This window comes from Girardinichthys multiradiatus, chromosome 6 (genome assembly GCF_021462225.1).
Source record: "Girardinichthys multiradiatus isolate DD_20200921_A chromosome 6, DD_fGirMul_XY1, whole genome shotgun sequence".
Taxonomy (NCBI): Eukaryota; Metazoa; Chordata; class Actinopteri; order Cyprinodontiformes; family Goodeidae; genus Girardinichthys; species Girardinichthys multiradiatus.
Window position 1 is genome coordinate 28770077 of NC_061799.1, and position 16297 is coordinate 28786373.

General features: G+C 37.4%; 1 protein-coding gene across 2 annotated transcripts in view; it reads right to left on the bottom strand.

Moving 5' to 3' along the window:
• Positions 1-7433: 7433 nt before the first annotated feature.
• Positions 7434-16297, bottom strand: part of LOC124869978 (corticotropin-releasing factor receptor 2) — a 62153-nt gene continuing 53289 nt past the window's right edge. For both annotated transcript variants that reach the window (XM_047368295.1, XM_047368296.1), the window contains 3 exons: positions 13841-13976; positions 13358-13399; positions 7434-10248 (listed from right to left, as the gene is read on the bottom strand). In XM_047368295.1, coding sequence (XP_047224251.1) covers positions 10108-10248; positions 13358-13399; positions 13841-13976 — 319 coding nt within the window. In that variant the 3' untranslated portion in view covers positions 7434-10107. The remainder of the gene's footprint in view (positions 10249-13357; positions 13400-13840; positions 13977-16297) is intronic.

The following is a 16297-nucleotide window of genomic DNA, read 5'->3' on the forward strand; positions in this document are numbered from 1 at the left end:
TATGTTTTCCCAATTAGTTTTGTACCTTTGGATTTCTGTTTTGCCCAGTCACGTTTTGTTCTCCCTGTCTCTGTCAGCCAGAGCAATTAACTTCATTCGATTCACCTGACCATCCCTTATTTATACACTGCCATTGTGTTCATTCTATGCGGAAACATTCGTTCTATTATCACTTTTCATTACTTCTGGTCATGCCATGCCTGTTCCTGCCTCCTCCTGAGAATGAGTTTTGGGATTTGGGGGGGGGGGTTGTATTTTTAATCAAAGTTTGAGGCGTTGAAAATAAACAAAAAACAAATACCTATTAACGTGGTGTGTTGTCATACCAATTTGGTCAACACTCGTCGATGTAAACCATAAGCTGAATATTTTCTTTGTTTCCCCTGCTCAGAATCTGTAAAGCCACGTTGACTGACATCATCAGACACTTTGATGAGGACGGTGCAAGACCCCGGTTGAGGAAGATGAGCCGACGGCCACAGGATATCCATTTTAAGAAGTGCAAACCTTCCAGAGGAGAGGAAGACTCAGCAATCAAGAAGCAACAGGATCATCTTCAGCTTGTTCAAAAAAAGAGGGCCATCTACAGCTCGATGCCTGCAAAAAGACCTGCGGCGACTATCAGTTGTCCATCGGCCCCTCCCAACCTTCAAGTAAGAAGATCGAGGTGCACTCTGACTTTGCACAGCAGATATTTGTTCCACATTGCATTTTGTTTCTTATAAAGTATAAACATGAGACTGCTTTAACGATACACAGCTTTTGTTTAATCTATTCCCTGTTTTTAATTGTCTTTTGTGTGCTTTCATTAACAGCTTTGATGCCAAAAGACCTGGTGTGGTCCTAGCTAGGACTCACAGCGACGCAGAGCCTCGTCTGTGTTCCTGCCCTGTCTGCACCTGGACTAGTCACGGACAGGCAGACTTATCTTTATTTAAAGATGAAGCCTTTCTGTTCCGATGAAGCGAAGGCCATTACATGCCCAGCACCACAAAGTACAATACAGAATAGCACACAGAAGAGGATGATGGTGTGACATTGGCGTTTTGGCAATTTGTAATGTGTATAGAGTTGTAAATAAAAATCCCATTTGTGACATGATCAAAGTCAAGTTATTGCCCATTTCTCTTCCTGGCTCCATTAAAGTCAAGAAGTTTGCAGACATAAAATGTGATGGGTACAGATTGCTGCAGCACCAGCCTCTTCTAGATTAACATGTATTCAAAAGGTGTAAGCTATTAGCCCATAGCTCTTTTCATACCTGCACACATAAAATGAAAACTGATAAACAATATTTCTGCATGCTACACTAATCTTTGGACACTTAATATTACATATTAAAAAGAACACACCCATATTACCCTGATATTTTGCTAATTGCTGTGAGATAGGATTTCAAACTCTGCCTGAGGCAGAACATTTAATAGTCTGGAACTTTAAGTGAGACTTATCTAAAAACAAGAGGAAACCAAACAAATCACCAGGATGCAGACATTAGGTTGCAGTCATGATGCAATGTGCAGACATAAATAATATAATAAATTGTAATGCAGTGCTGTAAATTATCTTTACATAGAAAAATACTACTATGAGTTCAGTGACAGAAGTCTTGCAGTCAGTTGGAGCTTCTGTTGACAAACAGTTGGGGGAGGTGGCCTATTCAAAGTTATTCAAATTAGCAGCTATTGTCTCAAAGTAGTCTGGCGAGTACAGACATTCAGATGGTCACATCTTCTTCAATTTTTTTCAATTTCCACAAGTTTGACATCATTGGAAAGCTTAGACTCCACTCTTTCAGGATCTGTAAATAACTCAAAACGACCCCGGGTAGACTTGTTCCTGGTTTTGCCACGGCCAGTCACATTTTATTTCCATTTGACCTAACAATACAACAACTTCATTTAAATTTCTAAACAAAGTTTATTTTGAAAATTACAAATAACATTTTAAACAGAATGTGGAAAAAAAGAACATTCAAACAGATCAAGATTACAAGACACAAAAGGCATAAAATAAAACTATGCACAAGAATTTACAATGGTGACAGCAGGATCAACCTGAGTGATGGGTTCCAGGAACACTTCTTCAACAGAAAAAAAAGGCAGATGTCTTTCTGAACAGAAAGTCTGGAGGTGTGGCTAAATCTCTCGCAAGGTCAGAGACTTGGATGGGACGCTGCAACTGAGACCTGTGGTTTGTCTTTCTGGATGGTGAGCAAAGCATCACACAAGTTGTCTGCAGATGTTTGTGATGCCTCTTTCCGCTGTCCACGTCATCATCCATTAAGTTTAAAGGGCAGGCTGGACCACATCAATTAGATGTAATCAGAAATATGCAGAATTAGAAGATGGTGCTCACAAAATATTACAAGTAGTTATACCCCTCAAACATTAATCACATCTATAATATTATACATGCCTGCATACAGCAGTCATGTTCTGGTGGTGTGTGTATATATATATATATATATATATATATATATATATATATATATACATTGCTCAAAAAAATAAAGGGAACACTTTAACAACACAATATAACTCCAAGTAAATCAAACTTCTGTGAAATCAAACTGTCCACTTAGGAAGCAACACTGATTGACAATCAATTTCACAGCTGTTGTTCAAATGAAATAGACAACAGGGGGAAATCTTTGGCGATTAGCAAGACACACTCAATAAAGGAGTGGTTCCGCAGGTGGGGACCACAGACCACTTCTCAGTATCTATGCTTTCTGGCTGATATTTTGGTCACTTTTAAATGTTGGTGGTGCTTTCACACTCATGGTAGCATGAGATGGACTCTACAAGCCACACAAGTGGCTCAGGTAGTGCAGCTCATCCAGGATGGAACATCAATGTGAGCTGTGGCAAGAAGGTTTGCTGTGTCTGTCAGCGTAAAGTCCAGAGCCTGGAGGCACTACCAGGAGACAGGCCAGTACACCAGGAGACGTGGAGGAGGCCATAGGAGGGCAACAACCCAGCAGCAGGACCTCTACCTCCACCTTTGTGCAAGGAGGAACGGGAGGAGCACTGCCAGAGCCCTGCAAAATGACCTCCAGCAGGCCACAAATGTGCATGTGTCTGCACAAACGGTTAGAAACTGACTCCATGAGGATGGTATGAGTGCCCAACGTCCACAAATGGGGGTTGTGCTCACAGCCCAACACCGTGCAGGACGCTTGGCATTTGCCAGAGAACACCAGGATTGGCAAATTCGCCACTGGCGCCCTGTGCTCTTCACAGATCAAAGCAGCTTCACACTGAGCACATGTGACAGACGTGACAGAGTCTGGAGACACCGTGGAGAGCGATCTGTTGCCTGCAACATCCTTCAGCATGACCAGTTTGGCAGTGGATCAATAATGGTGTGGGGTGGCATTTCTTTGGAGGGCCGCACGGCTCGCCAGAGGTAGCCTGACTGCCATTAGGTACCAAGATGAGTTCCTCAGACCCCTTGTGAAACCATATGCTGGTGCGGTTGGCCCTGGGTTCCTCCTAATGCAGGACAATGCTAGACCTCATGTGGCTGGAGTGTGTCAGCAGTTCCTGCAAGATGAAGACATTGAAGCTATGGACTGGCTCGCCTGTTCCCCAGACCTCAATCCGATTGAGCACATCTGGGACATCATGTCTCGTTCCATCCACCAACGTCACGTTGCACCACAGGCCAGGAGTTGGCGGATGCTTTAGTCCAGGTCTGGGAGGAGATCCGTCAGGAGACCATCCTCCGTCTCATCAGGAGCATGCCCAGGAATTGTAGGGAGGTCATAGAGGCACATGGAGGCCACACACAATACTGAGCCTCATTTTGACTTGTTTTAAGGACATTACATCAAAGTTGGATCAGCCTGTAGTGTTTTTCCACTTTAATTTTGTGTGTGACTCCAAATCCAGGCCTCCATTGGTTAATAAATTTGATTTCCATTGATGAATTTTGTGTGATTTTGTTGTCAACACATTCAACTTTGTACAGAACAAAGTATTAAATGAGAATATTTCATTCATTCAGATCTAGGATGTGTTTTTTGAGTGTTTCCTTTATTTTTTTGAGCAGTATATATATGTGTATGTGTGTGTATATATATATATATATATATATATATATATACATATATATATATATATAAAGATAAAGAGAGAGAAAAATAAGTATTTGAACACCCTGCATCTTTTCAAGTTCTCCAACTTAGAAATCATGGAGGGGTCTGAAACTTTCATCTTAGGTGCACGTCCACTGTGAGCAACATAATCTAAAATAAAACAATGAATTTTTTTAATAATTTATGTGTGTGTTTCCGCTGCAAATAAGTATTTGAACACCTGCCAATTAACAAAAATTTGGGCTCTCAAAGACCTGTTAGTCCGCCACTAAAATGTCCACCTCCACTTATTATTCTAAATTAGAAGCACATGTTTGAAGTCATTAGCTGTATAAAGACACCTGTTGTCCCATCCAGAATTGTCCTAAACAAACAAAAGGAACGAGGGAAATCCAAAAGAAGTATGTTAATCACTGGATGGATATTTATGAAAGTTAGAAAGATAGGAGTTTTTGAAACTGGACAGTAACTGACTGCAAAGAATGTTGTTATTGTACCTCCAAGCCACGGTGGCTGAGTTTTTAGCTCCAGTAAAAAGGTGGTCATTGTCACCCCTGAGCTAAATAAACAGGCCCGTCTGCTCTTTTGTCCCTAAAAAACAAAAACAACAAAAAAAAACATCTTGCCTAATTTGTCTTAATTTGCAGAACATATTAAAATATTTCTATGCAAATGCCTAAAACAAGCTCTTTCAGACTTTTCACTTCATTTGCTTGCATTTGAAAGTGTATTTCTCTTCAGCCGTACCTGGAATCACAAATTATAATGCTAGCTGAATTATAAATACACTTTTAAAAACACATATAGCACATTTCTTTATCAAAAATGAATATTTAAAAGCTTATTTATTCTCAATCACACCCTCCAGCGATACTTTAAGATTACATAAAATTGTCCATTACTTCGGGTTAACTTTAATATCACCTGGAATGTCAAATAGACTTACATGAACAAATGACACAATACATTAAAATAATACTAACATAAACTGTTAGAAATCACTTGTGTTTAACATTCACTGTGATGACTGGCAGCAGGAGCTCAGTGCCGACAGTCCGGTCAGATCTCTCCGGGTCTAGCTTGCTGGCGGAGGCAAACGGCAGTTACTATCGGATCGGAAAACTCCGAACACGTCGGAGCACGTTTGAAATTAAGTGATGTTTTGATAAATCAAGCAGATTTTTCACATCTACACAGTTATATTCCCGCACTAAAAACATTGTAAAAGTTCATTTGTGTCACAGAAAGTGTAATTTTTCACAGTTTACTCAGTTTTTGCCACTGTGGTCCGCCATGACTCTCCCTGCTTGACCAATCCGCTTCGACCTGCAATGAATCATGGGAAAAGATGGACCGCGAAGGACAGTCACAATGCATCCTTCAAATTGGGCAAAAGAAGGACACATTTGTCGGCTGCATTTGACAGACCTTCCGCGCGGCGCTGTGACGTAATTGGCCTACAAGTATGGACTTGGAAGGATCCAGCCCCTGAAATGGGACACAACCTCGGCCTGCACATGGATCCTCCTTCTTCCTGTTTATTGACCAATAGTAGAGGAGCTGGAGAGAAGAAGGCAGCCCTCCTCATTTGCATAATGAATGAGATATGCATAGAGTAAAAGAAAAAGAGAGACGAGGAAATGTAAAAAGAACAAAGGCATGTGTAAGGAAAACGAAAAATAAAATATATACATTTCTAGATGAAAACGCATGTCTAAGGAAAAGGAAAAACAAAATATATACATTTCTTGATGAAAATGAATGTCTAAGGAAAAGGAAAAACAAAATATATACAATTCTGCTTTTATTTTTTATTTTGTTAGGATCGGTCTTCCATATAGGAGTGCCCTTCTAATGTTCAGACAAGGTCATAACTGTTCAAATGCAATATTAAATGGAAACGATGAAATTTGGGCTAGTTAACAGTAAAGAAAGGTGTGACGTCTAATGTTCGCCTTTCATAATGCTGACAACTATCAAGAGTATTAATTGACTCAACGAGCATTCATTACGGCATATTAGAATCGCAGCTCTTTGTCTGAGGTTGTATAGCTAGATGTGTCCTGAGGGTTGCTGGCAAAGACTGCAGTTTCTGCTCCATTTCACTGAAGCCTCGCCCTGAAATGCATAAAACAACATCTAGCAAGCGCTCTCTCTCAGGAACTCTATTTTTATTACTTATGTACAGTAATTACATTTTTATGTATCATTATTTACAGTTTTTATATTTCATAAAAAATATGTAAAGATATAATGTTCCTCCCTGTCAGACGGCAGAAATAATGTCTGTTTGAACAAAATAAAAACCTACAAAAAACAGCTGAAATAATTCTTACGGAAAAGCAAATTAGAGATATCACTGCAATCTGTGGAAAATTTTAGGTTACTCTGCATTTTGGGGCATAGGCCGGTATGAGATTCTGAGGTTTGATAACCTTGTGTAAAATACGACAATTTCATGGTATTAACACAAAATGTTAGCTAATTGCTTTTACATAAAACAGAGAGGCAACAATTATTCCTACTGCTAATAAAATATCAAAATCATGTCATCTAAAATATGTGCTTACTGCTATTCTAATGTGGATTAATTTCAGTTAATCAAAAAATATTATATTAATCTCAAAAGGAAATTTAATAAACATGATACATTAAATAATATATAGTTAAGTCAAAAAATTATTCATCGCCCTGGCAGATTTATTCTCTCTGGTTGAGGTGGCACAACCAGTGTCCTGACTTGAATCTGTGGAGGGAGCAAAGATTAGGGTGATGGCGAGGAGGCCTTCCAAATACCAGTGGAAACATGTTTGAAACTGATGAGCAATTATTAGAAAGGTTTGTTTGATGTAAAGCCAATAAAGATTCTACTTTTCATAATTGTGAAGGATATAATTTATCATTTTTTATTACCAATAAACTTGTTGGTTGAATGAAAATAAATTTGAACTTTAATACTGAACAAATACTAGAATTTGTCTTTTTTGTAAGCCAACCAGTTGACCGGCAATGTGCAGCAATAGGTGGGGGAGGGGCAGCACTGCACTACCCATTGCTTCATGTAGCTGGAGAGAACTCTACTCACTGTGGGATGTTTCTCTGGCATCTCATTATAAGGACTTTACACAGTAGGAACAGTATGATGGAATATTTAAGCAGCATTGAAACTACGTTTATAAAATGTGTCCTTAATGCTAGTAACTGGTCCATGCCTAGTCTTTTTAGTGTTGATAGTTCTATCTAAAACTATCCTTTAAATGTGTAAGCATAAGGACAAAAAATCCTATTTTTGTTTGAGTTGTTCAGGAACACTCAAAAATCAACGACACAATAACACAGAATATTTTATTTTAACCCACAGAGACAACAGTTTTCTTTTTACAAAAATGCATTTCTTGTTGTTTGTAAGGCAATATGGGTGGCTTCATTAAAATCTGCAGATCTGACATCAGATTTCTTTGAATTTACTTCATGTACAGATATTGATGTAAAAAATAATGTCCAAAACAGATTTTACTGATTAAGACCACTGACAACAATATAAATATGTAGACAATAAAAACAGTAAGTTAATAAACAAGGCTTGTCTTTTTGGTGAGTTTCAGATTTTATAAAATTCTTTATGAGCATATTTTTACAACTGTAGGGTCATGTAGTAGTTTATGTAACATGTTGAGATCCTAGAAAGATGTGCTATAGTACAACTTCACATGTGACTCTGCAGTGAAGCAGATATCATATTTATAACAAAATCAGTCTGGGGGGATAGTTTGTACAGCAGCCCACATCAGTGCAGCAGAGCAGAACATTGATAACATATTTGCTGTAATTTATCATAAGTTTACAAAAGACGACTGAAAAGCACATATCACATAAACAGATGATATTTGATGATATTTGACAGTTTTTAAAAAGGGGTTTGGTCAACTTTTTTACCAACCCCTACACACATTATATATATATATATATATATATATATATATATATATATATATATATATATATAACTATCTACCTACAGCTGAATCACAATAACTTAGAATATTATGGAAGTAGAACCTGCCCACGCTGCTAAAAGTACCCCAAGACCTGGTTACATAACCAGGACACTGTTCCTGATCGGCCTGCAAACTGTCTTGACCTAAATCCCACTAAGATCCCATGGAGCATTGTGTAGAAGATGATGAGAGACACCAGATCCAACAATACAGTGAGATAAAGGCCGCCATGAAGGGAAGCTGTCCTCTCTTTAAAGCCTCAGCAGAGCTGATTGCCGCTATGTCACGCTGCACTGATGTACTAATCCATGCAAAAGGGAAGTATTGAGTTCATGTATTGCACTGGACAAATGTTTTAGTAAGCCAACATTTCTACATTAAAAATCTTTTTTTTAGCCTTCAGTGATATTCAAGTTTTTTAAAAGCCTGAATTTTGGGTTCTCGTTAGCTGTAAGCAATAATATTTGAAATCGACAAAAATAAATGCTTGAAATATATACCAGTGTGTGTGTTGAATCTATAAAATATGAACAGTAAAATACTTAAATAACTTAGCTTCATCTAATATTCTAATTTACTTAGATGCACCTGTGTAAATTTGTTCATTTAACAGACACATTGTACAACATTAAAAACAGATAAAAACAAATAAATAGGAAGGGTTCACTTGGAGTGATGACAGAAACTTAAAATTGAATACATCTTTTTTCTATAACAAAATTGTCTTCTACATTTTGAATAATCCTATAAAATTAGGTAGATGATCTGAAGATACACATTTAAACATTAGCAGCATATTACTTCATCAACATAATACATGCTTCTAATTTTTTTTTTTTTTGTAATCCTTTCCAAAAGAACAATAATTCTCATCCTCATAATTCCTTTAGCAAAAGACACAGTTTTTTGGCAGATACCAAAGCAGACACATGGCTGTTTCCATTGCTTTGTGGGATAAGCCTTGTGAGACATAAAAGCTGGTATTACATTGAGAGAATATGCTGACCTGACCAGAGTGCCTCTTTAGGGAAGTGACTGGTTCCCACTCCATCAGGCTTCCCTTCTTTAGCAGCAGAAGCTTAGTTGTGACACCGATTATGAGAAAGCCACAAGGATTTTATAAAGCCAAAAAGAATTTAATCTGCCTTCACTGCACATGCATGATAAATCCGTGCACATCACTTTGTGGACTTTATGCAAATATTGCATAAATGGCTAAGAATCACTTTCACTTCTTAAAATAATGAATATAATCTTAGATTTGTTTGTCTGGACTAAAGAAACAGTGGCATCAAACATGCCCTGAATTAGACTCTTCTTTCTGTCAGCACCCTCTTGTTTGTTTTTGCACAAAGCAGAAAAAAAACACTGCTAGGAACAAATAGCCAGAGGATAGGGGAAAGTAAAACCTTGTGAAAAAAATATCCAGACAATATGTAAAACAGCAAAGAACAAGATGAAAGGTTCTCCTGTTATATAAAATACCACTCCTATCCCAAATAACTGTTTTCAGTCTTTAAAAACTGTTGATTTTCTTTGCCTCTGATCATACTTATCGTAAATGACTGTTTTGGCAGACAAATGGATGCAGTGTGGTCAAATAAAATTCATTTGCCCTGTTTCAGCATAATGACAGCGGCCTGCCCGCGAGTGTATGAGCTGCAGATCCTGTTTAATTTTTGTCTTTACCTAAATACCCACCAAGCAGCAATTTGACAGTGATAAGAACAAAGTAAGACCTGCTGTGTTGACTTGTTTCTGTTGCAAAATACTCTTGAGGAAATGTAAAACCTGTACCCTTAACAGTTTACATTTCCATAAAACACCACATCTTCCGATTTATGTGCATTTGAAACCTCAACAGTAAACAGTAGTGTCTTGTTGACTTAGACACACCACACCAAACAGTTTACAATACTCAGTCTAATTTATAGTACTGGACCAAAAAGGATGAAGGCTGTTCTGTGGATGAACATGTCAGAAGGAATAAAGTGTTTGTTCCCAAGTTCACACAGCTGTGGTCTGCTTTATGCTGTGAAAGCTAATCCTGGTCGGTGATGTGGGAATGGACATGGCTCGCGCCACTCGCACTCGAAGAGCATGGTTATCCTGCCAGCGGTGCCAGCGTTTTCTCACAGCAGAACGGACCTGAAATGTTTAGCAAACACAGTAGATCATATAAAAAAGACCACATCCAAAACATGGTGAAGCAAAGCTTTAGTGTGACAAACCAACTTATTTTTTTAATGGTTATGACATTTTGAGAGAAAATCTGTGCTTTCTAAAAGGGAAAATATGTACCCCTCATGCTTTTTATTACAATAAAGCTCTAGCTAAGAAGCCTAAAACAAATTTAAGGCTAAACTGAGCTTGACTGTACTGTTTAATAACTGGGATCTATTTGGAATATATGCAGTTGAATGTGAATCTGTAAATGAATTGGAATGTGTCTGTAGGATTGGATTGACTGGTTTATGTATATTTGTGTATAAATTGCATCTAGTTATCATGTTAGGTGTCTTGAGATGAGATTTGCTGTGAATTTAGAGAGCAGTCATTTGGTGGAATAAGCAAACAAGAATAATTGAAGACAGTAAGGTTAAGGGTTTGAAAAAAGCAAACAGTTCAAGCTAAGAAATTACATGGTATCCTGATTGCAACATTTTACTGACATTGAGAGATTCAGATAGAAAAACAAATAGGAAAACACCTATAAATAAATAAATTTTATAGTTATGCTGACGTATCTAAAGTCTGAATTCAAGATACTTTTCAGATTCATGAAATTACATACAATATGGAACTGGTTTTACAGAATATGGCAAAACTGATGATGAGATCAGGTCCTATGATATATCAGCTCTGATAATCACTATAATGGATTGTGATAGGAATGTCCTTGTCCTATCCCAGTATTAGCTCAGGGTCCGCTATCCAGAGCCTCTGATAAAACTCGGCTCCGTACACATTCTGTTGGCCTGTTCACCCTGATTAGGTCAGCCAGATCCTGGGTGAGATGCATGCCTGCATTTTGCATAAATGATCACAGCACATTTTCTTGGGTCCAGCTTCCAAAACTGTACAATAGCTAGTACATAATATTTTGTAGATGGAATTTATGCTTTCCGCTTAGAGTCTAATAGTTTTTCACTATTAACAATTAGCTTCATAGTTGGACATGACTGTATTGGCCTACTTTGCCTGCTGAACTTTGATATCTACAGACAGCTCTAAGTCTACACAGAATTTAAGAAACTTTAACAAAGATCAGCTTGTATTTCTGGATCAGACAAGGCTTATTTTTAGATGCCTGTGATTATTATCTGGACAAAAATATGCACATGTTGGTGTCACAGAGCTTAAGATGTGAACATTAAATGGTAAATGTCTGAACTTATATAGCACCTTTCCAGTTATACCGACCACTCAAAACACATTTACTCTAGAGCCACATTCACCCAATCGAATTCAGAAAAGAGCGCACATTCAAAAACTGGTATACAGATTGGTTGGCAACTTGAGGTTAAGTGCCTTGCCAAGGTGCACATCGACATTTTGCAGGAGAAAGCTGTAATTGAACCCACAACTTTTGGATTGCATGACGACTACTCACACAATGCACTTTTTTCTGAACTTTGTTGTTGATATTTTTTCTCTTCACATTAAAATTAATATAATTAAGAATCAGTGCCTTTGTTTGGGAGTAAAATATCAGCATGGGATCAAACACTTATATCCTCACTGTTTGACATTGCTAATATGACAAAGGAAATGACCAGAGCTTTGTAACAAGGAAGTACCGTATTTCAGTCTTAACAATGTGGTAGAAATGAATAAAATAAGAAGCTGACTTCATTTTGAGGTTATAAATATATTCAGTTTTTAGGTCCATTTTAAATTTATAAAAGCTGAAGAACCGCATCAGGCTTCAGATCTACAGATTGCAGACCCTCAGTGTGTAGCTCATGAAAAAGGCAGAAATGCATTACAAATATCACTAACCAAGTAGAAATATTTCATTTAAGACTTTTGGTAGTAACATATGTTTTTTTACATTGGAATGTAAAAAAAGCAAATGCAAGGAAAGAGAGAAACCGACTGTCTGTCTCCTTCAACAAAAAAAAGCTGACTGTTTGCTGTAAATCCTATTAATTACCACGATATGTACAAGATTGGATCAGGAACTTGGTGAAACAAGACACACTCTGCTTTGAATGGCAGTTTGGGTATCATGTCACAAAAACTGATAAAATCTTGCAACAATCAATACACAATACCATATAATCTCTATGAAAATGAGACAGTAAAGATAACAGTCCAAGACAGAGTAAGCTTCTTAGCTGTTTTCGTGTTTCTAATCTTCCAATATGACCTTGAGGAACTTCTCTTATAAACAAATTCAGAAGAGGTGTTGACTTTGTTATCTAACTTTAGTCCAGAAAGAAAACATATAGATTTCTCAAAATGTCCAACTTTTCTGTTTGTGTTAACTTCTGCAGAGAACTCTGGAAACCAAAAAGTTTTTTATTTATACCACAGTAAAAAAAGGAATAGTAACATGAAGTGGCATATGTATACATGGAAAATATTTGCCTTGCCAGTTTGTCAAAAAATATTAGAAAACATTGATATATGGGTGTACTTTTTAAGCATCTCAGTACGTAAAAAAACGTTTGCAGAACCAATCAAAATGCTGAACCAAAACCAATCACTTGCCTTGAAAACTTCACATTTCAATGTCTTGTTACAACAAATAAGTTTCCAGTTTGGGTTTAAAAACTTAGATTTATAGCTTATATTTTTTTCGAACTTCACTATTCATGCTAAAAGGGCTGTTCATCATTTAAAACTTTAGGCAAGACCTGAAGGTTCATCTTGTTCCTGATGAAGGAGAGCAGCCAAAGTACACATCGTTTATTTATTTTTTTAAATTAACCTCAAATTTGCTATTTTAAAACTGACTTTGATGGCTTCCAGACAGCTGCTGGCATTTTAATCTGATGATAATTGCAGCACTTATTGAAGGGTTTCTATCATGTTGAAGGAGCAACGTTAAAATATGACAATTTCCCTGAGTGGCTAAGACAGTTTCTTAGCATTCATTTGGTTAAAGCTGCTACTGTCAGATTGGATTTTAATACATTAAAGGAAAAAAAGATCCTGAAACATTTAAGGAGATGCATTCAGGACTTATTAAGATGATAAATTAAAAACCACAGTGGTTAAAGTTTTTTGTTGTCAAACATCAGTGACTTACCTCTCCATTTAGAAAGCAGTAAAACACTGACACAAAGAACCCCTGTGGAATGAGATACATTATCATTAAAGGCAAAATATAAGACCATATTTTTAACTCAACCCAAATGAGAAAAGGGTCAATTTACATGAAAAAATAATTACTATCATATTCAATTATAAAAGGTCCAAAATCCATATTTCTCAAGACCTCCTTCCATTGATGCATAGATAATAAAAAGATACACCAAAAAATGAATAACTACAGAGCATAAATTAAGCCCACATGGACCTGCTAATCTTGACAGCTGAGAGCACAGAACATAAGGTAAGAGGGATGTAGACTGTGTTAGTACAGCCAGGATGGTAGCTCAAATTATCCTCCCACCGGAAAGCTCAAAAGCTGCTCAAAGACATGATACAACTCTACGATGAAAACTGATTCACATACGTGGGTTTTGTAACTGTTGCCCACTGAAGTACACTGTGAAGAAATTATTCTCACCTGGAAAGACTGTAAAAAGGAGTTAAAATAGATGAAAACAATTTGCGAGATGTCGTCCTCCCCCGGATTGACAAAGAAAAGCATGTAGGTGATACCTAGCAGAGGTAACAAGACGAGTGTGGCTTTCACAGCTTTTCTGTAAAGACAAGGAATTAATATGAACAGCAGTTTTTTCTTTTTTTTTTAACTTACAAAAATAGAAGGTTGAATGTATCTTACTCTGGGAATCATGTGATACTGTGGAGAAAAAAAGCAACACTTCTCTGTCCCAGCATAAACTCATGAGATTGTAAGAGATCTTATTTTGTCTGCAGGACGATGGCCACTTTCTAATGAGTGACTTTAAAACAGTGCCCTTCCAAAACTATTCGCGATTCTTGAAATATTTCATGTTTAGTTATATTATGAGGCCAACCTTTATTTAACTTTACTGAGATTTTTTGTGATAGACCAACACAAAGTTATGCATACCTGTAAAGTGGAAGGGAAATTATGCATGGATTTTATAAGTTTTTCAAACAGAAATTTGAAATCTGGGCTGTGCATTTATATTCAGTCACCCTGAGTCAATACTTAGCAAAATCGCCTTTCAGTACAACTAATTGCAAGTATTCTGGTGTATGTCTCTACCTGCTTGAAAAATCTGGGGACTAAAATGTTTACGCCTTCTTCACTCAAAATAATTCAGGTTCAGTCAGATTGGATGAAGAATATCTCTAAACATTCAACTTCATATCTTGCCACAAATTCTCAGTTGCATCATGGTATCTACTTTAACCCATTCTGAGAAGAGAACATGCTTTAATATAACGGCTCTGGCTGTATATTTAAGGTCGTTGTCCTGCTGGACGCTCAACCTTCACCCAAGTCTCAAGTATTTTACATCCTCAAAGAGTTTTTTCTTTCCCTGAATTTAGCATCACCTATCTTCCCACCCTGGGAATGTTGTGTTCTGGGTAATGTGCTGGGTTTGTTTTGCTCAACACAGAGTGTTTTGAAGTTCAAAGTTCAATTTGGGTCTCATCTCACCAAAGAACATTTTTACACATCTGCTGTCTCCCCCACATGGCTTGTGGTGAACTACACTCCTTTTTTTGCTACAGCAGTGGCCTTTATTTTCTACTTTTTTCAATAGTGAGCTAACAGGAAAGGGGTGGAGAGAGGGAGAAGACACGCAGCACAGGTTAGAGGGTTGGATCTTGTGACCGGACTGGGACTTGTGATCGGACTGTGTCAAAGACTGAGGGCCTCTGAAAATGGATCACACGTTTTATCCCTGCCCCACCGCTGTGTCCATCACCTTTCAGGCTTTTTGAATTTCAACAGCTACCCTTCCATAAAGGCCAGATTTGTAGAGTGAACAGCCTATATTTTCCCTGTGAACTGTACCCTCACTGTAGCTTTGTATCTATGTAGCTCCTCCAGAATTGCCTTATCTTGGTGCATTTGCAGTGATATTATAACATGTTCTGATGATATGAACACTGCTTTAACCTTCACCACAACTTTATCCATGACCTGTCTGCTGTTATCCTAATGTTTTCCAACAAACTTGGGAGGGCTTCACAGCACAGCTGTGCTTATAATGGCATTAAGTCACACACAAGTGGACCCTATGTACTTATTGAGTAACTTCTGAAAGCAGCTGATTGGCTGAATTGTATTTAGGGGCTTGAGATTATTTAGGGTTAAATGTAAACCGCACTTTCAGATTTTTTTTATTTGTAAAAACTTCTAAAAAACACTAATGCTTTTTCTTCAACTTTACAGTTATGCACTACTTTGTGTTCTCACTTAAAATACATGGAAGGTTTGGGTTGCAACATGCCAAAATAAAAGAATGGTTGTTAGGGTTAGGTAAAGTTGATTTGTATTTCCTTTTCCAAATAACATTAGAGACAAAGGTAAATTCTGATTGGAAACCATTAGAGGATGAAATTTAAAGAAAAACAGGTTATGCAGATAATGCTTAACATATTGCTATACCACCTGCTTATCTTTTTAAGGCTCACAATAACAAACTTCCGTCTCAGCCAGCCTGAAAACCTTGAATATGAATATAAATAGTCTGAGCTGTGACTCCACAAACACTTTGTTTTCTTCAACGTATTCTCATGGGAAGTTAAAAGAAAAAAAAACACATTGATAGCAGGTGTTAAAAACAAGCTTTGCCATTTTAGCAATCAGGCACATAAGAGGTTTTCCACTTCTTTCCAGTGGTTAATGGTAGGACTAAATAAAAGAGCACTTTTTGCGAAAAGCACTATAATTACCCCGACCTCACTCTGATACGGGACTTAAGCATGACAGACATATCTAATCCAAAACCTTTCTACTGTATTTAGAGCATTAACTCCAAACCTGATGTCTGCCATTGGTTCTTTGTAAGGTGACTGAACCATGAAAACACAGCTGCAAACACAGAAGGCAAGAAGACGAAGTGGAAGCAATTTTTAT